Here is a 26305-nt window from a genome sequence, read left to right as displayed (position 1 = left end):
TAAATAAGTTAAGAATAACATATAAGAGTTATAAAGCGTTTTACATAATTTGTTCATAAGCTTTTATATCTATATCTTTTACTCTTTTTGTATCAATGCATTCTTCAATTTTTTAAGTTTTTTTATGACTAAACGATGCTTCTCTTTAAACCATTCTCTTCAGCATTATTATATGCATTTTTGTACTTTTGGGCCTGGCAATGGTTTGGGTAACAAACCACCAAAGCTGTCAAAGGCATGAGAGATTCTTTGACAGTATAAACTAATGGATCAAATACAAAAACAGTGTAAGATAGTTTTCTTATACATATTGGAATTGAGTGGTGGTGGTGTGAGACAATGTGCTTATGCTACCCCACCTTATACTTACCATGTCAGATTTTTCCACTCTTCCAGCAATGATAAGCTCCTCCACTATTCACCTTTCTAAAAGAAAAAGAAAAAGACCTTTTGAAGATAACCTTCTAAATAATAATTTTTGTTTTAATGTTGGTATACGTCCCTAGCACACTCAAATGGAGAAGTTATAAAAGATAGCCTTGGAGCAAACAACGTTTCAGTTCCTATGCAATGGTTGTGTTACTTCTACATTTGAAATGCTATACCTGATAATGTCACATTAATTGTTGATTAACAACGTATATTACTTAATGAACTATAACATGTTTTTATGTTCTAAAACCAAATTGTTATTTATTTTGTTTAAATTAATTTATTCACGTATATTAATTACATTCAAAAAAAATTTAAATAAATTTGATCAAAATTAATTTTATTCAATTTTAAACTAGAGAGAAGCACCATTATATGCTTGAATGCTCTTGGGGCAGAATGGAGTAGACATATAGACTTGGTTATGGTTATTGATCAAAAAATGCCAACACTTGTTTGAAATGTTACAATTTGCTGAAAATTTAATTCATTTGTAGAATTGTAGGTCGAAGGAGCGTGCACTTTATCATGTGATGCTTTTAATGTATTGTTAATGTATTGTCTTGTCTGGTAGGCCAAATGTACTAATACCATTTTGCCTCGGAAATTTCTTGCTATCATAAAATGGGGAGATTTTCTTCTACTAAAGATGCCGCTAACTTCTAAAAATAATTATATAATTTTTTTTTTCAAAAATAATCGATACAACATTTTACTTTAAATGCATTATTTATTTAAAAATAGTTTTACTGTCATTTAATAATATGTTATCATAGTCTTTAATGAAATTGACATCTCATATGTTGTCAAACTCATTAAATAATAAGATGATATATCATTAAATAGTAATATTTTTTTAGTATTGATAATATATTAAAATTAAACTTTAATCTAGTTAAAAATATTATAGAATTTATATGTTGAATTATGATTTTTAAGTTAAATTTCTGGGTGTTACTTAATAACGTATTAGTAGAATACAACATATAATTCATTACTTTTACATGCTTAATTTTTGTCTCATATTTTATAAATTTTATCTTATTTTTTAGAAACTTGTCAAACTCATGTTTTAGTTGTTAATTTGTATCAATCAAACTTGATAAAATTACATGTGTGTTGAGAGAGAGAAATTATTGAATGGTTCATGATAATCACGTATTTACGAGAATATCGTTACATATGCTCAACATGCCTTTACGTGTTTATGAATATTAAACCATCAAGTTGCACATTTTGTGTGTAATCCACGTTTAGCATCTTTTTTCTCAAATTCTTGAGTGGAAACACACGTGCTTAGCCGTAAATCATATTCATTGTCACTATAGTAGTGGGAATGGCCAAGTGTTCTATGCATTTAAATTTAAACAAAATTTTCTAAAGTTTCTTGCCAATCAAACACGATTATAAAGCGATGCCTTCAAGAAACTAGTATTCCATGTGTTTATTTGTTCATTCGTCGTCAACAACATTAACAAAAAATTAATAAATAAAATTGTGAAGATAGCATGACGTGTGGTTCTTGATGTATTGGTAGAAAGGGATGCATGCCTTTCTTTTGAGCTCTTTCAGTGATGTGGTAATTGATCCTTTTATGGGAAAAGGTTGGTGCTCTATGCCTAATTCAGTTCAGCGCCAGCTATTGATGCTTATCTTTTAAGCCATACCACGTTGCATAACATGAGTGCTTGTTATGGCTTAAATGTTGCAAATTAAGGTACTTTTTTCCACTCATCTTTGCTTAGAAGTACAGATAAGAAGACAACCTTACAAGAAGGAATGTGAACAAAGATGACTTAAGCCAAGGATTATTGTTTCCCGGAACATTAGAAAGGAACAACATTTCCCAAAAAAGGAGTCCAACTGTATATATCTCTCAGATCACTAAAAGGGTGCAAAAAATTAATACAAAACAGACTTAGAGAAATAAATGAAAAAAATGGCATTTCGTTCTTATCATCCTTTCTTCTTACAAATGCCTTTTATTTATATCTCTTCATGATATAATCATTGTATGCTAGAGAGTTTAATAGAAATGAATGTTATGGGCATTTAATAAATGAAGATGGTGAATGTACTTTATGTAATATATATTGCTTTAAGAGTTTGAAAAGGATTTTGTACATTTGTATAAGTATTTCTTTTCTCTTTTTATGCAAATACAATATTAACATTTAAAATTTCCTTTTATCTTAATATTTTGTTGCATTAGTAAACTACCTAAGAGGTACCCATGGCCACTTTATACACACACTTCATTTGAATTGAAACGAGGTTTAGTCAAAATAATAAGTATGAATAGGCAACTTTAGAAAACTTGTATCCCATTCTTCTTAAGATCATCTTGTTAGTTCAATAAAATATTTATATCCAATAATTCAAAAGTTGTAAAATCTTAAAAATTTTTAGAATTTACGGACATTAGATGTCTTTAAACTTTACATTTTTTTAGACAAACAACAAAATAATATCAATTTTTGAAGAAAATAGTAATATATATTAACAAACTTGTAAAACATGCCATTGGTGTATACATAAAATAATTATCAAATGTATTATCAAATACATTAAATAATAAAACAGGAAGATAGTAAATGATGTAATGCAGTGTAAATGAATGACAATAAAATTTTGCTATCCACAGTGATTTTATCCAAATAAGATTGTCTTTAGTATATATATATATATTAAAAAGATGATAATGAATACCAAAAGAATTTTGTAAAAATTTCAAAAGACTAGTAAAAGAACATCCTAAATCTCGTGCATTCTTTCTCATTTAAAATTGTAGAATGTATTTATCAATTTTTTTTTACAAAATTCTAATTATACATATATTTTGTAATTAAAATTTATTATTTTTATATATTATTTTTGTACAAATTATAAATATTTTTTTATTAAAAATGATAATATTTAAATTAAATAAAACTATCCTAAGTATAAAAATTATCTATGCAAGTATTTAACATTTCGTTAACTTAAACTAAAATTCAATATATTAAGCTGGTACAATCTCATTTGTATTAATATTTTTACTTATAAGAGAAGATATTACCTCATAATTGCATTTTTATTTCTTTTAAAGAGATGTTCCCCTAAGTAGAAGACCTATGGATGATGTAATTTAAAGGTAATGTGTAGCATACCAATGTTCTGTGGAGTGGGACCCACTTGCTGACGTTTCTTCAACGGCTATTGTCATTTCATGTGCTTTGAGGAATCCCTTTGTAAAAAATAACGCAATTTTTAAAAAAAAATTAAATAAAAATAATTTTTCTTTTAATTAATTAAAAAATTGCTACCCTATTATTATTTTAAAATTTTCTTTCGTATCTGAAACAAAACCATTTGTTTAAGAGCCGTGGATCAATAAGAACCGTTCGATTAAAATTCAGAAGCGAAGCATGAACCGTTGGATTAACTGCCCATTGAGGTGGATAATAAATTAATGCAGATAAACTCTCCCGTTCAACGCTCCTGCCAACATTTTTTTGGATTTAGATTTCTTCATTTTTTTTGTCGCGAAACTATTTTTACATTTTTTACTTGAATAAAAATGTAAAAATACAGCATTATGAGAATAATGTGATAGGAGAAAATTTTTTAAAAATATTTTGTTAACCTCATACTTTAAAGTTAAATTTAAACATTTATAAATAAATTTTTTTTATAAAAAATATATAATTATTATATTAAAATTATAAAAATATAATAAATATTTTTTAATAAAATTTTAATATTATTAACTTCTTATTCTCAACTCTAAAAGTTAATGTTAATAAAATTATTTTTTAATAATAAATAAACAATTCAACGCTCCACCAAATTTTAATTTTATCTTCTTATATTCTAAAAAATATTATAATAATTCTAATAAATATATTATAAATTATATTATCATTTTTAATTATATATTTATAAAAAATATTTTTTTATACTTTGGATATTTTATTTAATTTAAATCAGTAATAAATTATAGTTTATTAGATATAAATTAAATGAAAGAGTATAAAAATTACATTTATATAAGAATTTAAAATTAAAAATATAAATGTTAAGGATCGCAATTTACTTAAAAAATGTAATAAAAGAAACATATACTACATGTCTGAGTTCACGTTGAATGGGCAATTACTTAAAGTTCAAAAGTTACTCCATCTAATTAAGGTGTGTTGATAGTATAAAAAACGTGGATCCAAACATAAATACTCGATTGAGTGTTTGTTTAGAATAATAAGTTTTAGAATCGTTTTAAAAATATTTGAGATTTTATAATTTTTTTTTCAAAAATACAAAAAATATAAAAAAATGTTTTTGTGGAGTTTTTCTAACAACTTCTTGATTGATCCATAAAAAGATGAAAAGTCATTAGAAAAAAGAGAAAAAAATTGGAAAAGGCACCAATAATATGATACCACGTTATTCAGGTTCATAGAATCTAAGGCCAAACTTGGTAGCTTTATCACCGTCTCCTTCACCACAAACACACACCTTCCACCCTAATCTCTTATCGAAAGTTCGAAGTATCAAAGACAAAACAACCACCAAACCCTAATCAAAATTTTTCCGATCTCATCTCTTCCAGGTGCTGTTCTTCAACCTTTCATCCTCCCTTCGTACATTTATCAACGTAAGTCTCGTTTTTTAATTTTTTTCCCCCGAAAAACCCTAAAACATAATGCCCTTTTTTCCTCTAATATTTTTTTGTTTTAGTGAAAATTTCGAAAATCGGTCAAATTTTTCGCTTTGTTGGGTTTTCTGGCTTCACGATCTAGCGTTTTTTTATTAGGTTTAGACGTTTTTTTTCTTGATTTTTCAAAGAATTTTAGTAGGAAAATGGAAATGCTTTTTTTTTTTTTTAAGTTGTCTGTACACGGTTATTTCCTGTTTGAGCTTCTGAGAGGGTCCAGATGGGGTGATGGAGTATTTGGTAGAAAGGATTTTATAAGATTTTTACTTATTTTCTGGGGTTTTTTAATTATTAATTGGGAGGAAGGTTGCAGGAAAATGGAAGGGTAGTGGTTTTTATGCTTTTTTTTTTTTTTGTATATGCTTTTGTATCGAAACTTCAGAAAGTTAGCTGTTAATTTCTGATTCCCTGATGGGGTTTCAAGGTGATGAAGAATGGATCTGAATTGAAATTTCCTGGTTGTGAAATTTTTGTTTCCTTGATTTTGGGTACTGTTGACTTTGCTTAATTGATTATCAATAATAGGCTGGTTATTTAGGATTAGTTGATCAAACTTATCTCATACTTGTTTACAACTCGAGTTTGGAAAGCAACCTAAGTGCTTATCATCATAATAATGAAATAATTAGATGGAGAGGAAATGGTGTTTGGGGTGGCTAATGGAGGCTAGTTATGTGACATTGACTATCTCAATATTATCAGAATTTCATGTTCGCATTCTTCCTTTCTCCTTTTTAATATTGCTTTTGAACATGCTGTTCTGGCACAGTTATTCTGAAACCTAGTGCATAATTAACACATAATTGTATTTCATGTTGATTGTTGAGGTCCTTCCTTCTGTAGATTTTATGTTATACAACAAACTGCGTTTGTGTGACTGGTAATTAATTTGTGTGGTCATTATTCAGCAATATTATTTCTTACTTTTTAATCTTTCCTGTAACAGTAAAAATTCTACATTCTAAATGAGTCGTCCACAGGATGCGAATCGATCATTCTTCCCTTTTGGAAATCCTTTTAGGATGATATCAGCCAAAGGAACTAAGTTTTCTCCACAGCTGTTGGCAGTATTACATGCTTGTGAAGCAGCTTTGGAAGAGAGGCTGAAAAAGCTTATTCCTAAAAGCAAGGATGAAATCCTCAACTTGTCTTGGATGACTTTGGCTATGCAGTCACTTTGTGAGAGTCATAATGATATCAAGACCCTCATAACAGAACTTGAGCTGCCTGTTCATGATTGGGACGAGAAATGGATAGATGTGTACTTGGACATTAGTGTGAAGTTGCTAGATATATGCATTGCATTTAGCTCTGAGTTATCACGTCTGAATCAGGGTCACCTGTTGCTTCAGTGTGCCTTGCACAATTTAGATTCTTCCTCTTCAGAGCAATTTGTTCGGGCATGTTCTTCACTTGATGGTTGGAAGAAGCATATTGGTTCTATAAACCCTAGGGTTGAGAAATGTGGCAGCATTTTGGGTGATCTTGTAGGGTCTCTTGATCTTCCAAAGGTTAAAAAGTCAGCCAAAGGAAAGGTTTTGATGCAAGCTATTTATGGAGTAAAGGTACAGACAGTATTTATATGCAGTGTGTTTGCTGCAGCTTTTTCAGGCTCTACAAAGAATTTGTCAGATTTGGATGTGGCTGACATATATTCTTGGGCTCCAACCTTTAGAAATTTGCAAGATCTTGTAAATAAGGAAATTAGAGTTAGATTTTCAAGTGGGAGGCTTGCTGGATTGAATGAGTTGGAAGTGGTTGATTCCTCTGTGAAAGAATTATATCCTATTATCCAGGGTGTTGTAGATACTACCGGGACAGAATCACTTGTGAAGATTGTTGGGGAATTAGGCAGAGCAACAGAGAGGCTTTCACAAGGATTGGATCTTCTTACAAAAGAAGTTGATAGCTTTTTCCAAGTGGTCCTGACTGGTCGTGATGCCTTGCTATCTAATCTGAGGTCAGGTGCAACTGTTGATGATCGCATCTTTGGGGGTAACAGAGACGCACAAGTAGTCAATTGAATGTGTTGCAACCCAACTCTGGTAAATACCAATGGATGTAGGTATTGGGTTTTCTGTTTTATGGTTGATGGTACTCAATCATGTTTGGCTTATTGTATTCAGGTTAACATGAGTAACAGGTTATATGATTGTATTATTGTTCTGAAATGTATAACTGTGATGTTCTGTGTAATGTTATATGATAAAATATATATAAAAATGTTACTTGTGCTCAGAGAAACTTGTTAGTTTGTTGTGACTAATTCTTTTTATTCATTAGTTCATGTTTCCAAATTGGGGGGGAATGTTTATTTATCATGGAACTAAAAAATGTGGTCGCTGTTTCTGTTTTTTTTCTCCTGGAGGGGTGGGGGAGGGGAGGGGAGTGAAACTTCTGCTGTTGCAGCACACATTCAAAAATTGATTAGAGACAGAAAAAGAATAAGGATTCATATGGAGAAGTCTCTGAGTCAGTTATGTGGCTTTGACTCTATTCTTGAATATGGATTTACCAGTTTGTGAACTATATCTACATTATACACAACTTATTGTTTCTAGGTTTGGTTTCGAGCACTTTCTTTAGTGCCCTCTCTTGGTCGCTGTTTATTCTGTCCAATTTCTTTTAACTCTCTTGACGTTGTCCTAGACTTCATTTTCAATATCTTATGATGTGGTATATCTCTCGTACAGTATGTTTCTCGAACAACATGATCTATAGAGACATGTGCAATGGCCTTTGTGATTGAATATCATAGGATGCTTTGCAGCACATTTTTAAGTTTCACACGTTACTTAGCATATTGCGCGTTTATCATCTGATGTTGTGAAACTGACAGAACAGTTGCAACTCCAAAGTGCATCACCTTCGGATTCTGATCTTCCAACACCTCTACTCACCAAACCCTGCAAAATTGAATGTGAGTTTGGCGAAGCCACCTTGCATTCCTTCTTGTTGGGATCTGTGAAAAGTGAGTTGCGTTCAAGATAAATTGAATTTCTCTAACAACTCTGAGGTGAGGTGAGAGAGCTTTGTGAGGAAGATGATCAAAATGGGGATTGAGGAAGTCAAGTCCTCTGTTTTGTTTTGTCTGCCTTATTAAAAGCCCCTTTGGAATCTGAGGAGGTGAAGAAAGTAAAGATGTTAACTGTTGGTGAAGACAGTGCCTACTGGATCAATATCATTCTATGAACTTAGATGAGACTCATGAGAGAGTTCTGCGACCTCTGCTGAAGAAAGCAGAGACCAAGCTCTGTGAAGATGATGATGTATGGTTCACAGAATAGAGAACTGAGGAAGTCAAGCTCTCTGCTTGTTCTCCCTCTGTGAACCTTCTGTTTTGCTACCTCTAAGGTAAAGTGTGAGGTATGAACCAGCATGAGCCACATAAAACCCAAGCCCATCATTGCATGGTATTGTTTTTGGCAATTTTAGATCTTCTGGACTTTAGTAATACTTGAATATTTGGTACTTAGATGAATTTTAGATGGGAACTCGTGTCTTATCTTTACTCGTAAGTATCAAATCTGCTGCAAAGCATATTCTGCGGGGAAGTAAAATTACCTTGGTTTTGGTTACACATTTACATGCACTTGCCTCTGCAACTTGTGTTTTTTTAACTCGTTGTCAAAACACGTTCACTAATTTTATTATATTATTATCTTACTTTATTGACACCTTTTATTTTATTAAGTGAAGATATTGAAAAACAAGAAAAAAAAAAGAAGAAAAATGTTGAAAATATTAATGTTTTTAAAATGGTTTAAAGTGGCAAAGAATAGTATTATTAAATAATTTAATTCAAAACTAAATTTTTATTATATTATTATCATTATCATTATTAAAGTTTTAATTTAGTCAGTGAAGATAGTAAAAAGACAAGAAGGATGAGAATAATTTTTTTTAAAAAAAAATTTGCATAGGGATAATAATTTAAAATAAATTAACATGATATTTATATGATCTTATTAATAAGCAAATTAAATTCATTAGTTAAAAGTAATAAATATTTGTTTATAAAAAATATCGGTGTAGTTACATTGAAAATCAAAGAAAAGTGTGTAATTATTATTCATTAAATTTTATAATTCAAATTCCTTAGTCAAAGACATAAGGACACTTGTTGATATTCTCCATGTGAATGTAGTGCTGTTTGGTTTATTTTTTGGATATCATCCTTAAAAGGTTTGGTGAGGCACAGAAAATATGATGTTCCATCCTTTGTAGGAAATATCCCAGACAAGTAGCTTCATAGGACACTGTTGGGTGATGGTGTATGACCTATTTTAGGATTAATATTGACAGTAAGTCTAAAGACCTTATAAACATGCAAGTAAAGTTGAATTTTAAGTAGCTAAGTGCAATCCAAGCACATAGCTCAATTTGCATAAAATAAGGGTATTTTTGAACAGTTTGTATTGACCAAACTATATAATTAGAGCAGTTGTCAACATGACTGAAGAATATGAGGACAAGAATTTTCACAGCTTTAACTTTTATATTTTGATAAATAGATCAAGAATATTAATGGTTGTCCTATTTTATGATTATGACTTGATAATAAGTTTTAGTAAAGGTACAAAATGAAATGCTACTCAATGATAAATTTAGTAAAATATATTTTAAATAACTATATATAATTAGTATTTTTTTTATTAATTTAATTATTAAATCATGTGATATTATAATAATAATAATTATTATTATTATTATATACATAATTTTTTCATAATTTAAATATCTATAAATATATGATAAGATAATACTTATTTATTTATATTTTAATATATTCATTAAAATAAAGTAAAATGATAAATTATTAGTTGATTTCAAATTGTATAAAAATTTATAAACTTAATATATTTATATAAGTTTTGTTAACTTCATCTCTTGAGATTGAGATAAGTAGTTAATAATAATAAAATTTTATTAGAAAGAGAAGTATTTATTGTATTTTTATAATTTTAATATATTATAAGTATATTTTTTTATAAATTTTTTTTATTTATAGATATTTAAACTCAACTTTAAAAGTTAAAGTTAACAGAATTCTATTTATATAAACTTTAAATTTAATATATAAATTAATAAAAATATTTTTTTAGCAAAAGTATTTAAAATATTATTTTCTTAAATATAACATCTAATACCGTTCAATCATGTCATTTCAATAAAAGTTTTGTGACATTAAATGAGAGTTCACCAAAATATTTATATTTGACGTATTAGAAAAGTTTTGTTTTTGGATGGCCAACTGAAAGTTTAGCGTGGGGAATTTGTAGCGACTATAGACTAGTCAAGTCAATGGGCCACCATATACGATGTTTCTATTTCTACTCGTTTTCAAATTCAATGGTCAACTTTGGGACCAAAATTAAAGCCATAAAAACCCAAACCAAATATTGACTATGAATTAAACAAACGAGAAACACAAATCAACTCCACTTTCTTTGAATTCGAAGAGGATCATACAATTTTTCTTGTTTTTCACTGTTTATATACTATAAAGCAATGTAATATCTTCAAAGCATGCACAGTTTACTTAAGAATTATGGTTCTTATTCTGATTAGTTGGCTAATTAACATAGACGATCTAAATTATTATCATTATAGGTAATTACACATTATATTTGAATTAACATTAATTGTTGATTTATTGCGGTTCATGTGGCAATTGGTATGTATGAACGGATTTTAATCTTCTTATATTATGTAAGATGATGTTCTTTCCGTTCTTTTTGTTTAAAGTTTTAAACAATAATTTTAAAATAATTGATATTGTAAATTTTATAAAATATTGCATAACTTTCTATTTATCTATTGTTTCAATTATTTCACTTATTTATTTATTCTCTACTAAATAAATATTAATTATTAAAGTTAAATAAAAGTATTAATTATTAAGTATTTTTATAAATGATGAAAAAAAGTGAATAAAATAAAATAGCTAAAATTCTAAAGAAAAAAAGAAGAAATATAATCATATTTGGGAAAAAAATATAATTTTTATTAAATCAAAACCTACTATGATTAATTGTAGAATTTGTTAACTAAATTTAATGAAAAAAAAATATATCCTTATCTCTTTAACATAATTATATTATATTATTCAATCACATGAAAGGATCCAAATCCTTATTAGATTTGATCAGTAATGGAGCATTCGACTTGTCATATTCAAAAAATTGCAAGAGAAAGAGGCTGAAAAATAGGATGAACAAGTGCTACTGTATTATATACCACTTCGTACGTACATATGCCCTTTTGTATAATTCAACTTGTAGCATTTGCTTGGTCTACATCCAAACAATTTGACTCGACATTTTGGTAGGTCATAGTCCCCCTAAATTGTAGACACTCAACTTCATCATTTCTTCAAATGAAAAAGAGAGAAATTTTTTTTAGCATTTTTTATTAAGCAATTTTAACAATTGCTAAATCTAATTATAAGGGGTCACGTTTAAACAATAAAAGAAATCTCAATTAGAAAACTAAAAAGATTAGGAGAAAGAGAAGGTATAAGGAAGTTTCACAATTAGAGCAATGCTTAAGAATAAGAGCCCAAAGAGAAAGAAAAGGAGAAAATATTGTTTTATTTAGGTGTTATAATAGAATTAGAATCTTGTTATCAAATGTTACAATTTAGTTATACTTATTGGACAATTTATATGCGTTTAAATCTAATACTTAATGAATATACACGAGATACTTAAAATTGATTCAAAAATGAAGTTAAGAATAACACACATTTTTTCCCATAAAAATATAAAATAAAAGTCAAGACATTCATGTATCTAAAAAATTAGATAATTTAACATGTAATCTGTTGGTAGGTTGCAAAGCGAAAGTCTTCACCAACGGCCAAAAAAAATAAAGCTTTTTTTTTTAAACTAACTTTTCATTATCTTCGTTCATGAACAATCATCAACGTTTCTTGGCTGATGAAGTTAAAAGTAAACAAAACAATTTGATCCAAAATAAAAATAAAAAACAACAAAACCAAAATAAAAACCTTAACAAAACCAAACAAAACAAGTGAAAACATAAAAAAAAAAAAAAACAAAATCATTTTAAGTCCAAAATCAAACTCAATTCACAGATAGCATGGGCATTCTATACGAAGAAAAAGCCAAGCTTCAAAAAGTGGCACATCTTCACGGATTCACACGAGCGTTTGTAGTTCAAAAGTCTAACTTGAATTCTCACGTACACACGCTTATGCATGTAGGCAAGCAAACACACCTACTATCTCTCTCTGACACATTCACTTTCTCTCTCCCCCACTTTCTTTCATAAACGAAATGTCAAAGACTATTACTTCTACTCCTACCGACACGTCCCTAGTAAATTCAGCACATCCCACTTCAATTTAGCTCCTTTCTCAGAAAAATCATTCTTTTCTTTGTTGGGTCTCTTCCCATTTTGTGGTTTTGGATTGAAAACCAGACATGTCTCTTGAGTCAGCTCATGCTTCAGCTGACCACAATAACGTAAGAGGAGTTCCCACTCATGGTGGACGCTATGTTCAGTACAATATCTATGGCAACCTCTTTGAGGTATCTAGGAAGTATGTTCCTCCTATTCGCCCTGTGGGAAGAGGGGCTTATGGTATTGTTTGGTAAGCAAAATTCTTTTGTGGGGTTGAGCTTTATCTTTTAGGTGCTTACTTGATTTGTTTTTTGTTGTTTTTGGGTTGCTATTTTTTAAGCTATATATCGTATTTGGCTTGCATCTTCCGGGGGTTTGTAACACTTAGCTTTGAAAGCAAGGAAGTGGTTTTTGATGGTGGTCAAAGGCCTTTTATTGTTTTTGTTGATTTTGGATTTGAATGTAAGGGGAGTTCAGAAACATAGGTGATGGTGTATTTGTTGGAGTAGGTTTACAAATAGTTCATTTGGTGATTGATTGCTTTTGAATTGTGATCCTAGAGGAAGTAGATGTTTGGCATGTGTCTTTTATCTAAGTGAATGGGGAATAGAAGTGTTTACTTTGGTGATGGTGAAGACCACTTTTGAAATTTTATATCTTTTATTCAACGATTTTGTAATATGGGAGTGATGGGATTCGTCAACTGAACGTGAGCTATTATACTTAGCCGATTGGATTCTTGAGATTAAAAATCTAATTGTTTGAGTTTGATTGGAGTATAGAGTAATTGAAAGAGAATCAAGTTTTAGTCTTGTAAGATTTATTTTAATCATATCGAGTTACGTGCCTTTAGGATTATGCCACAGATTATCTTGTTATTGAGCTTAATTCACATTTTGGCTGAAGCTAGCTGGGTGTCATGGTCTAAAGTTCTCATTTTCCTTTTTGGGAGCATGGTATTGTCTTTTTAACTGGCCTCTTAGAATTTATCTTATGGTCTTCAATGTTATCCATCAAATTTATTTTATTTAAGCATGCAAGGATCCATTTTGATACCAGTGAAACAATAAAAATTTGTATATTCTTTGTTTTCCCACCCAAGTAACTCTGGTTCCACATAATGTTATAAAAACTCTCCCATTTTTTAACTTGATGGTCGGTAGCGATCATTTCAAAGTGAACATAAATAGATAGATGCTATGGTTCTCTTTGAGCTGAATTTATAATAAAATAGGACCATTATTTTGTTGGCTCTGTTTCAATGATTGACACGGTAAATAACACTATCCTCAGGATTTTCAGACTCCTTAAACTGAAGATAATTTGTATCTTGTGGATGGTGTTTAGAATTTTGTGTGTTAGACAATGAATTTTCTTCTGTCATACATATGGTTTTAGATTCTGTTATCAACAATATGATGAACAAAGCAGTTTTTTCATTTTCCTTCAGTGCTGCTGTAAATGCTGAGACACGTGAAGAAGTTGCCATTAAGAAGGTTGGCAATGCATTTGACAACAGAATAGATGCCAAAAGGACCCTACGAGAAATTAAACTTCTTCGGCACATGGATCATGAAAATGTAATTTAAATGAACTTTTTTACTTGCAAGCTTACATCCAAACCTTGTTTTCCTCATTTGTATTGCTTATCTTTTTTTCCCCTCTCAATTTTGGATATTAAGGGAGTGTCGTTTCCAATCTCTTGCAGTTTGAAATCTCTTGTTTGACTTATTGTTGCCTTATTTTCATTTCTTCTTTGTTTCTGCCTCTTAGTTTTTGGTTATATCTGCAAGACTGCAACTATTGGTAAATTTTCCATATTTTGCAAGTGATGAAGGACCTTTTAAGCATCATACTGTTGTTTGGTTAAAATTGGACAAATGCTTTAGTACCCATAAACATATCTATAATTTGGTAGTACACATTGATATACTTTTTGGTTACACTTTTTTTTTGAAAATTTCCAAACACTTGAAAACAACAACACATCAAAATTCTGATTTGTGTATGCTGCCTAAGTGTTTAACTGATATTGAGATATAGTGACAGAATATAACTTTTGGTTTTTGGTATATTTATATTATATTTGCTTGTGTACTTTTTTTTGTCTTGGCTTGCTTAGAAATTTATACCCTGGCCTTGATACCATTTTATATTTAATCTTCCCTGAAACTTTCCTTCTTTTGTTCTCTATTTAATATATTGTGAAAGCATGCATTTTGTGAGTCCACACCTATTAAGAGTTGAAAGTAGTGTTGTGGTTACATCTAATTCTTATCCAAGTTATGTTACGTGATAGCTGAAAATTTTCATTTTTGAAAGTTGGTTGAAGTTTTTAGATAAATAAAGCTCAATGCAGTAGAATATCCTGTGGCATTATTCAAAATTTTGAATTATAAATGTGATTCTAATTTCTATTAGCTGAGCTACTTATCGATATGTTACTGTACACTATTTTCTCTAGATGCATATTTTTTTGTGTGTTATGCTGAAATTTTACTTATTTAAGCATGCTGGTCCGAGCAATATATCTGGTCTTCGCTATCATTTAATCACAGATCATCAAACTAAAAGATTCTTTTGAATGGAAAGTATCATCTTGCTGTTTTGTAAGTAAGTAGCTTTATTTTGACATTCTTGCTCAAATTTTGTTGGAAAGATTTCTGTGTAAATGGATCAGAAGGTGGTGATTTCTCTAGAGCAAATACTTGACATGTAGTCAGTTATTCTCCAGATATACATTCTCTTTTTTATGGAAGTTTCCTGATTGCATTTTGATCTTAAAATTGTTATCGGAATTCAATTGGAAATAAAGCTGCTTACTTACCGGTTACTTCTCCAATGCAGGTGATAGCCCTCAAAGACATTATACGACCACCGCAGAGGGAGAACTTCAATGATGTGTATATTGTTTATGAGTTAATGGATACCGATCTGCATCAAATAATTCGGTCCAATCAACCATTGAATGATGACCATTGTCGGGTTAGCACTACAACTTTATCTTTTAGCATATGCCTTTTAATGTCTACCTTGTTGAAAGATCTTTGGATTATGGCATGGGTAACATATTCTCCTTTTTAATATTATTGCTCAAACTGAAGATAAAAAGCTTAATTAAAATTCCCAAGAGCTTTTTGTTTTGAATTTTCTTCTTTACTGTTTAGAATCTCTTGGGCTCTCACTTTTTTGTTTTAAATTATAACAGAACTCAATATGCATGGATTTATATAGCAAAAGTATATATAAGATGCAATTATACTGTCTCACAGTGACTGATAAGATACAATTTTCAGTATTTTCTGTATCAGTTGTTACGAGGTCTCAAATATGTACACTCAGCAAATGTTCTGCACCGTGATCTAAAGCCTAGCAACTTGCTCCTGAATGCCAACTGTGATCTTAAGATTGCAGACTTTGGTCTTGCTAGAACTACGTCTGAAAATGATTTCATGACTGAATATGTGGTTACCAGATGGTACCGAGCTCCAGAATTGCTTCTTAATTGTTCCGAATATACTGCTGCCATTGATATATGGTCTGTTGGTTGCATCCTTGGTGAAATCATAACAAGACAACCCCTATTTCCTGGGAGAGATTATGTTCATCAGCTCAGACTGATTACAGAGGTATTCACTAGAAATCTTAAATGAGAATCTGACTACTGAATTGCAGGCATGCTTTCATTCATTTTTACTTTCCCTTTATAGATTAGAATTTTGAATTCACTTGTAATTGAGTGGATTGAGTGAGAAATTTTGTATGGAGTGATGGGCGTGCTCCATGTAGACCATTTGATGCAAGACAAAGAATGCACAGGATTCAATGGATAAAAAATTCAGTTTTCTTGGGAGGATTAAGGGTGAAATTTGATTCTTAAGATACTGAAAAAAGTAAAGACAACAGTAATAATTAAAAATTAAGAAGAAAGAGAATCTAAGAATCTCTCCCAGTGTCCTTAGGTTATCACACCCAAGAGAAAGAGACCCATCACAAGCTTAGTGGCTAAGGTTTTTCCCTGAAAATAATTTCTTCATTCACTGTTATATTTTGTAACTGGTTACATTACATATAGAAGGCTTAGTCAAACTTGTGAACCAAGTAGTCCATAAGTTGAGTAGTCAGCCTCTTATAAGTATAATAAAAGCTAAACAAATATAACTTGAGAAGAAGCCAATAAAACTAAATAAACACAACTAGATCCTAGACTATGAAGCACCGACTCTGACATGGACCATGAGACACTGCTTATATATATAAATATATATATGCATGTATGTATGTATATAACTAAGTCTAAGGATAGAGAACAGAGATGAACATCAACTAGAGAATGGTGAATGACGAAATGTGACCTGGTCAATGGCAGAACTAATAAAGGAGGATGAAACAAGAGTGTTATGGGATGCCAGAATAGTTAATAGACAACTTTGTCCATGGCAGGATGGAAAGGAGGGAGTTTAGGAGTTGAAATGTAAACGTTCAAAGGAAACATTTTTTAATCTTTTAACCAATTTAATTTTTTTTTAAAAATATAATTTCTAGTGTTGGAGTTGTGTACAACCATGTCACAGAGCCATGTCTGACGCATATCCAAGTCGCTAAAAAATATTTTTAAATTTGGACACTTATAGATTGGTGTTTGACATGTGTTTAGGCCGTGTTGCACAAGTGTCAGTGTCAGACACCTAGACATTCCACTATATAGAGGTGTCTCTGCTTCACAGATCCTAGGTCTAGGAAGGACACTAATGAAAACTACTAGAATAGCCACAAGATTGAAAATACGCCATTAAGAATATAGTAAATTTATGCTAATTGAGGAGAGGATAGCAAAGACTCATCTAAGGTGGTTTAGTTGTGTGAGGAGAAGACCAACAGGAGACCCATCAAAAAAATTGGATCAAAATATCTAATTGAAGACAGTTTGATTTACTACATTTACTAAAAGTTGTTTTGATACACAATGACGTTATATGATCCATGTAGTCCCTCACTTAATGAGATAAGGTTTGGTTGCTATTGTCAGTAAAATAAAATGTACACCTTTTTAGTGAAATTTTTGTATGTAGTGTATCTCTTTTGCATTCAATGGATTACATAGCTTGCATCATCATGTCTAAACTGAATACCAAGAGCTGTAATGCATTGTGTGGACTTGCATACTGTGCTTTTTCTTCCTGGGAGAGAGAACTTAAGATCAGAACATCAACTTGAGAAATGAAAAATGAATAAAATATGACTGGATAGATTAGTCATTAGATTCCAGCTGGCTGCCATCTTGCAATTTGCATAAGTAGAAATAGATCATACGTTTTTCCCAAGAGATTGCACATTTTCTCTCATTTTTGGATCCATTTCAGACTTATTCTCCATGTGTAAATATTGATTTAAGCATCACCAAATTTCCTTGCTTTTAAAAGCTCATAGGTTCACCTGATGACACTAGCCTTGGATTTCTAAGAAGTGATAATGCTCGGAGATATGTAAGACAGCTTCCACAATATCCAAGGCAACAGTTTGCTGCTAGATTTCCGAACATGTCTCCTGGTGCTGTTGATTTGTTAGAAAGGATGCTTGTATTTGATCCAAACAGGCGCATTACAGGTAAATCATATAATTATTATTCTTCCTTTTTTGGGTGCAATTCTTGTAATTTTGTTTTATAAATTGCTGTGTTAAATTTATGTAGAGTTTGCTGATTTATTATGTTGGAACAACCAGATCAATGACCTGATTGTTATTGGTTAAGTGGGTCAAATACTCATTTTCTCACTGTAGTTTGCATTTCATCCAGTTCAATTAGCTTTTGTGAATTCATAAAATTTATAATATTTGGACATGATGAAAAACTTACCATAATTATTTATTAACTTGCTATGCCATGTTCATAGTTGTAGCTGAAATTTGAATATGAAAAAATTCTTAAATTTAGTTTCAGAATGATTAGTAGCCAATCTCACATAATGAGATAAGGCTTAGTTTTTGTTGTAGTCTTAGATGGATTTGTCTCTGACAACACTGAATATGAAATGTTGGTCAACAAAAACAATAACAGCAAGCAAAGCTCTTTCCCACTGTATGGGGTTAGTTACATGAATCAAACAATTCCTTTATGTTTTACCAATACTTCAGTAAGGCCCCATACCATCCAAAATTTGGTATCACATGCAAAATTATCATCTCAATTCAGTGTGCTTTATTTAAGTTACTATTGATTTGAAAATATTAAAAATTAGTATGTCATCCAACTGCAATCCAGAGCTTGTAAACTGCTAGCGATAAACTTGACCATTAGGTAAAGATTCTATTGTTGCTTGACAATATATCTGCAGTAGGCTTTTAAAGTTGTTGGAATTCTCTTTTCATCGATATTTTTATTAATGGTATGATACTTCATGATTCTTTGCAGTTAATGAGGCTCTGGGCCACCCATACTTGGCACCTCTTCATGATATTAATGAGGAACCTGTTTGCGCTATACCTTTCAGTTTTGATTTTGAGCAACCATCTTTCACTGAAGAAGATATCAAGGAACTCATCTGGAGAGAATCTGTGAAGTTTAATCCCGATCCACCTATTTATTGAGATTTTACCTTTACTATTGTATGTGCATAGTGAGATGATGATGACTGATTAACAACACTACTTGGGAGTTGTCAATTCTCTACAAAAGTATTAAACATATTGGATATATTGAGATTTTTTGGTAAATTGTATTTGGATTTAATGAGGCTGTTGTGACGTTGTCTTTCATTTGATTATTATTTACATTCTTGGATAACTATATTTTTGAGATGTACTGTTGGAATGATCAGAAGACAAGCTGCACACTCGAAGATTTCAGCAGTAATTCTAATATCCATGGGCTCTGACTTGGTGTATTTCTATCCTTCAGACTAGGTAAAACAATTTGGTGCAGTTAACTGATGCTGCCAGTTTCTCTATCCTTTAGAATTTAGACACACAAATATTACAAGAGGAAAACTTTCATTTGTTGGGACAGACATTATCCCCTTGTATGACATAAAATGTAATGGTTTGTTAGTGTTTGAAAATGTTTTCAGAAAATACCTTGAGTTGCTCACCTTCCATGATCACTCTTATAGTCTTCTCAGTTTTGTGCTTGATTTGAACGAATCTGTATGGGATACTCATATCAAGACTTTAACCAGAAATTTTTTTACTAATATTAGCTTTGGGAATTTTAGCAGCATCAAGCCATCAAGTTCCATAAAATAGGGAAGAAAAAGAAAATTGTTTCATTACTATAACCTGAAACACCACTCATTTCTCAACTTGAGAAATGCTTTCTGGACAATGTAAGAAAGACTTCCTATATAGATCATCTACATAGACTATTAAATCCCAACATATGTCATGCTGTAAGTACATCTCTTAAGCTCCAACATATCAATAGGTAGACTATCTGCTGGGAAATCACATGATGTGATCTTCTCTGGTCCCTGATCAGGTAACAAACCACAAGGTGGAGGGGTCACCCCACTTGTGATCCCTTCAATGTCAGTGCATGTCCATGGCTGTTTCTTGGCCTTGGCTGCCATCCCTAGTGTCACATTTGCAATGCAGATTCCAGTAAACGGATCATTGGAGATTCCTTCAAACCTTGCAGCTATGGTCACATTTTCAGCCACCATATCTCTATAGTTGATGTTTTTTATCTCAGGCAAGGCATTTGGGTCATAGTGGCTATCAGCATGAGAATTATAATCACCGGTCATCTTAAATGCCCACTTCATATTATGCATAGTCATTCCCTTCACATATATGTCCTTCACATACCCTCCTCTACCTGCTGCTGTTTTGATTCTGATCCCTGATTCTGTTTGGATGGCTGTGATGTCCTCAGCTCTCACATCTTGGATTCCACCTGACATCTCACTTCCCAAGGCAATGGTTGCACTGTATGGTGAAATGCATGTTAATCTTCTGATCACTAGTTGTTTGGTGGGCCACCCAAACTTAATGCCATACTCATCCCATCCACTCTTGACAGCCACACAATCATCCCCAGAAACTATATAGCAGTCTTCAATTCTTACATTTGTGCAAGAATCTGATAGGAAAATGAAGAAAGAAAATGAGACCCAGCTAAAATATTTGTTTCAATCCAAACCTCAAATCTTATTTTTTGGTCACGTTGTATCAAATACTTGCTTGCCATGCCATATATTTAATTATTTATTTAATTCCTAATGGTCAATGTTAATTATTGTCCTCTTTTTGTGCTTGGGAGTAACATCATTCTAAATTTTAAGAATCTGAAGTTGATCTTGAAATACTGACCTGGGTTGATGCCATCCGTGTTTGGAGATGTGACAGGAGCAATAATAGTGATGCCTTGCACAATAATATTGCTGTATAATATTGAAAATTTTGTTAAAATCTTGAAAGTAAAATACAGGAAGAGGCTATAAAGTGATGCATGATGAAGTGTATATCTAAGGACACTTTTTTGTAGGACTTGAATACAAATGAAAAGGATTACCTGCTGTAAACAGGATGAACATTCCATGATGGGGAATTGAGGAGAGTTAGATTTGAGATTTGAATGTTGTCTGAGAACATAAATTCAATCAGGTACGGGCGAGTGTACTTCAACTTTTTCCTGTGAAATTGCTGCCACCAAAACGCACCCTGACCATCTATGGTGCCATTTTCTCCTGTTAACAAAAGGGTCATGTTTCATATTAACATTTATCATAGAAATAATAATAAGAGTTTTGTTAGGACTGAATTTAACCATATGCAAATAAAAATTTTTTATAAAAAAATACATAGTTATTGTATTAAAGTTATAAAAATACAATAAATATTTTTTTTTTAATAAAATTTTACTATTATTAGTTGCTTATTCTAAACTTTAAGAGTTGAGGTTAACAAAACTCTAGTAATAACGATAGAATATTTATTCCATATTTAATATTAAATTTTACGTACTAAATTATTATATATTTCATCATAAAAAAAAATATATTTTGGTAACTAGAATTAAACCTTTTGGATACATGGAAATGAAACTTTTTCCCTCGTACCTGTGACAATAACATCAGTGAGGTTTGTACCAAATATGAAGCTGGTGAATCTTCCAGCTGGTGCATCTCTTCCTCTACCATATGATGGAAGGGGTTCAAGCGCAGGCCATTCAGTGATATCCTAAACCATATTATTAAAACAAAAAATAAATATAGTTAGCAACGACACACATATAATATTACAAATAATATGGCACACTAGGAAATGTTTTCTAAAATAACACGACAAAAGTTAAATGGACCACTAAATGGCACTAGTAATAGACCAATAATAGTGCCAGGATAAAGCGGTTGTTAGGTACCAAAGGTTTCGAAGTTTGTATATTGTTGAATTATTTAAGAATATTGCTTTAACATACACTCGGCAGAAAGTGAGGAATCTTGTGACACATTCTTTGCATTTCATTTATTGGACATCTTCCCTTATTTGTAACTCACGTGAACCCATTTTAAAACGTCTATTTCCATTTTCACAAAAGAATAATGAGCTTATGATAATGACACAACAGGAGGATTGTTTTTATAAAATGGGTTAAACAATTTGGGCTAAAATAAATTAAAGAATATTTCTTTCTTTGATTTTCTTCTAATGAATCATGCAATCAAACTAAGGAAACCTTAGAGCAACTCTTAATGAATTTCATTGCTAGACTTGGAAACAGCTCTAGCAAAATACTGCCAAAAGGAAAGGTTCAAGAAGAGGCAGATGAGGCCAAGTTTTTGGTACAACGACACTATCTCAAACAACAGAATCAGTAGAATCTGGAGAAAAATATTTTGGCTCTATTTTCATAGTCATGGGGGCAATAATACCACTTTGAAAGGCTCTGGAGCAATAATACACTTCCAAATTCAAAGGCGTAAAAGTAATGTGAGTAGTGAAAATTATGAAAAAATTTATTTTGTTGTTCATAAAACAACAGATTCTAACAGATGGAAGGCTCTGATCTAACATAGGTGTGGTGAAAATCTGTGGGGTACCTGAACCCTGAAGTACATACATAGAAATGAGGGCTTTTCAATAAAATTTCTAAGTGTTTTCATAAACCACAAAAATGAACACTTAGAAGATCTTTGATTTAAGTAAACGTTTTCTATTTTCACTTTTAATTACAAAATTGTCACCTTTTATCTATTCTGTCTACTGTTTTCAAATATTTGTATAAATCTTGAAAAAAAAATCCTTTTTTTTTCTTTTCTATTTTCACTGTTTCTTATATAAATCTTGAAAAAAAATAAAAAGGGTATCAAATTTATAATTAAAAGTGAAAAATAGAACACATTTCTAGAAACCAAACCGTCCCTTACTATGCCTAGAAATCTTGTATCTATTGTTGAATTGTCATCATAGGAGTAGAAAGAGATAGATACCTGAGATGCAAGGAGAACTGCATCTTTGTCCAGATAGAGAGTGAAGTGACTGATGAGGCTGAAACTACCAGTGAGCCATTTTCCTGCAGGAACATAGAGCTGAGAACCACCTTCAGAGGCATACTGACTTAGGTGACTAATTGCAGACTGAAAAGCCTTTGTGTTGGATGTTGTTCCATCCCCAACACCACCAAAATCTGTCAATGAAGCACTGTGAGCTCTGCAACTTATAGCATTGTACTCTAAGGAAGTGGTCACAATCTTGGCTTTTCTGCTCTCTACTCTCTCAGAACTCAGCAGTGCAACCAAAAGGAGAGCAAAAACTATTCTAATCACCTGCAAAAACAGGCACCCATTAAAGTAAATTGTTCATAGGTTCTCTTGAAGAAGCTATAAGTGTATTCACTAAAGCCATGAGTATATAAGAACAGAATATGAGAATTCTACTTGAAGTGAAAAGAGTAAGTGAGGAGGAATAGGGGTCTCACTTGTACCCTCATGTAAGTTTTCCACGAGAACTCCATTCTAAGAAAAATAACTGGAATTTGTTTTTGGTGTGTAGAGTAACCTATGTCAAGTATTTATAGAGGAACTTAAGTGAGGCCACTAGATTCATTGGTTCCTAAAGTTAAAACACATTAACTAACAAAAATTGTTGGGAGAGACTGATTAATGAATCAGTAAATATTTTTATTATTAAAAAAATCACATTAGACAAATCACACTAAAAGTATTATTGATTATATCAATCATTTAGTATGAGATTGTTTTAGTTTAATTAGTATTTCATTAAATTTTTTAAAGGATAAATTCAATTTTTGCATTAATCTTACCCGACTTAAGTAGACTTAGGCTTATTTGTTTGAAAGTTTGCAGATAGAAGTAAAAAATGTTTGAAAGGTAAGAAAAAGGAGGAAAAAAAATTTAATACAAAACTCCATTGAATTTAAAAATATAGCTCTCTGATGTTATGTGAAACTTTATAAATCATCTCGCTCATTTAAAATCTCTTAAACATAAATAAATATCACATGTCTTTTTTTTCTTTTAAAAAATTAACTTTCAAACAAAGCTTTAAGTAAAATTATTTTTGGTAAAAGATATCACTTATTTAGATAAAAAAAAATTACAGTAAGTGTAACTTACTAACAGAATATGACAGATGAGGGCAAGTCATAATCCTTGCTTGCAAACTTGGAACAGGAGTTGTGTTTGACATCATTCCTTCCACAAATTTTTGAGTGCACGCATGCTCATTTTCTTTTCCTTGTGCTTTGAAGGATTTTGTTTTCTAAACAAAAATTTATGTTTTATAAACCCATCGTTATAAGTAGTTATAAACTCTCTGAAATTATAAACCATGCACTCCCATGTTTAGATTTTTAGTTTTTTTTTTTCTTGGGTGCTTTTTCATAACCGTGGGGTGTTTGGTAACGAATTTTTTTGTTTCAAATGTGTATAAGAATTTATCAATATTCAATTAATTTGATTTCCAGCTTGGAATTCTATTGACAAACGCAGGCTTATGTCTAACAAAATCAATCTTCAAATTTGTGGTCCTATATTGTTTCTACGAAGACGAGAGAAAAATTAGGCATATTGATTTTGCATCTTCACTCTTTATCTATCAAATCCATGTCTCATCTCATCACGAGATGTTAACTGCACATGGTCATTATTCCATAGTAGAATATCATTTTCCTTATTGTGCCAACATGTTCTTAGTTCGCACGCCTATATTAAATGTATAGTTAATGCTGTAACTCACTTCTTTTGAAAAAAATATTTGAGAGACATCACTTGGAGTGTATACATTAGGTGTAGAAATAGAGCAGAAAGAAACGATAAATGTTATAGATAATATGATACAATCAGAAACAGAGAAACCAAAAATGTTAACTAGATGTTAATAATGTTTGAATATTTATAAATCAAAGTTGTTCTTTTATAGGCTGTGAACAGAGGATAAGGGTAGAGAGACACTGATTAGAGAGTTTTGCTTTGAATTGTGAAATGGGTTGATAGGATTACTGTTTTTTTTTTTTTTCTTTTGCTTTCTTCCTCCTTTCCTTTCCATCTCATTCTTTAACCTTCAAACACTTTTCTTGCTTCTATCCATAATTATTTTATCTGATTTGAGGATTGCATATGAAGGTGGAATAAATAAAAATAATTAGACGTCTTATTAGATTGTTGGATTATAGTTAATTAATGGGAGGAAGAGGTCCCATAAGGTTTCACTTTTTGGTTTTGGGTCTCGTGAGTGGCATCTCCATTCTGTTGCCGACCCACTTCACGGGTCGACAAATGCTGTGCCATCTCAATCCCACAGCCGCAAAGTAAGCTTCAAGATGCTACACATTTGAACTGGTGAAATCACTGTATGCTGTAAAATTATATTATTTAATTGCTTTCTGAATAGGTAGTGGTAGGGTCTTTGGCTTCAAATAACATATAACATATATTGAATTGAATTGAATTTGCATTCCAATGAGACACTCACGAGTCACAAGCGCATTCATCTATGGCCGCCCACTCCTCCATTAGTGGACCTTTGTGGATGTGATTCCATGAAAATGACACCTTTTCGCTTCACAACCTTCACGAGCCCGTTCTGTTCCATTTTCTAGATTCTACTTTTGTCAGAATTCCTACTTTTTAAATATTTATGTCAAAACAAATCTTTAAATATTATAGGTGAGATGTATTTTTAAGATGTGTATATAAATAAAAATAAAATACAAGTAAACATTTTAAATAACAATATATAATATTAAATGAATATTATTTATCATTGTACTACATAATTATTTACACAAATATTATTTAATATTTTCTCAAGGAACAAAACAAAGGCTTTGAGATTGAGTGGCTGAGAAGAGAAACACATGAGCAAGTTTGGGTAGCGTTGATTAAACAACAAGTCTTGGTGGCTAGTGGACTCATTTGGGGAATTTCATCAAATGGGTTGGCTTCTTTTCTTCTTTTTGTTTATTTATATATCTTTATTTATATAAAGATAGCTGCAAATGATATTTCTTTCCAACTTAAGAAGGTTAGTTCAGTAAAATAAAATAAGATCTTACATCTGTTGTTGTATGATATATTTTCTTTTCTTTTCTTTTCTTTCAAAAAAATGACGCAATATATCATACACTGCAGAATTACTTACGTGGGCCTTCATTTTGGGCCTCATCTATTAGGCTGCTTTATTAATGTGTTTCGTAGACCCAAAGAAAAGGCTTCGCCAATATTCAAGGATACAATTGACCAAAAACAAAACTCAAGGAAACCAGATTGGTCCAATCGTATTTACGTTCAAGTATGAAACTCTTATCTGTTTTGACCAAAACAAAAGGAACTCTGATCTGTCTGTAATTGTTAT

The 26305-nt window shown here is 31.1% G+C and overlaps 3 protein-coding genes across 4 annotated transcripts; 2 read left to right on the top strand and 1 right to left on the bottom strand.

Moving 5' to 3' along the window:
* The first annotated feature begins 4864 nt into the window (after positions 1–4864).
* Positions 4865–8633, top strand: LOC113861867 (protein BPS1, chloroplastic-like). 2 transcript variants are annotated; one of them, XM_027494944.1, is made up of 2 exons: positions 4865–5020; positions 6072–7360. In XM_027494944.1, the coding sequence occupies exon 2, from the start codon at positions 6091–6093 to the stop codon at positions 7147–7149; it is 1059 nt and encodes a 352-aa protein (XP_027350745.1). In that variant the 5' UTR covers positions 4865–5020; positions 6072–6090; the 3' UTR covers positions 7150–7360. The 2 variants fall into 2 exon arrangements, with proteins under 2 accessions (XP_027350745.1, XP_027350746.1); XM_027494945.1 differs by having other exon boundaries at positions 4872–5065; positions 6072–8633.
* Positions 8634–12207: 3574 nt separating this feature from the next.
* Positions 12208–20707, top strand: LOC113860695 (mitogen-activated protein kinase homolog MMK2). The gene is made up of 6 exons (XM_027493181.1): positions 12208–12743; positions 13944–14073; positions 15341–15478; positions 15790–16122; positions 17917–18100; positions 18906–20707. The coding sequence occupies exons 1-6, from the start codon at positions 12574–12576 to the stop codon at positions 19079–19081; spliced, it is 1131 nt and encodes a 376-aa protein (XP_027348982.1). The 5' UTR covers positions 12208–12573; the 3' UTR covers positions 19082–20707.
* Positions 19855–23460, bottom strand: LOC113860694 (probable polygalacturonase). The gene is made up of 6 exons (XM_027493180.1): positions 23409–23460; positions 22921–23256; positions 21550–21670; positions 21003–21177; positions 20801–20871; positions 19855–20570 (listed from the first exon to the last, which is right to left on the bottom strand). Exons 1-6 carry the CDS (start codon positions 23442–23444, stop codon positions 19855–19857), a joined length of 1455 nt encoding a protein of 484 aa, XP_027348981.1. The 5' UTR covers positions 23445–23460.
* Positions 23461–26305: the final 2845 nt, after the last annotated feature.

This window comes from Abrus precatorius, unplaced genomic scaffold, assembly GCF_003935025.1.
Source record: "Abrus precatorius isolate BTA unplaced genomic scaffold, Abrus_2018 Scaffold3, whole genome shotgun sequence".
Lineage (NCBI taxonomy): Eukaryota > Viridiplantae > Streptophyta > Magnoliopsida > Fabales > Fabaceae > Abrus > Abrus precatorius.
Note: the sequence above shows the minus strand (reverse complement) of the source record. Positions and strands in the feature narration are given on the sequence as shown.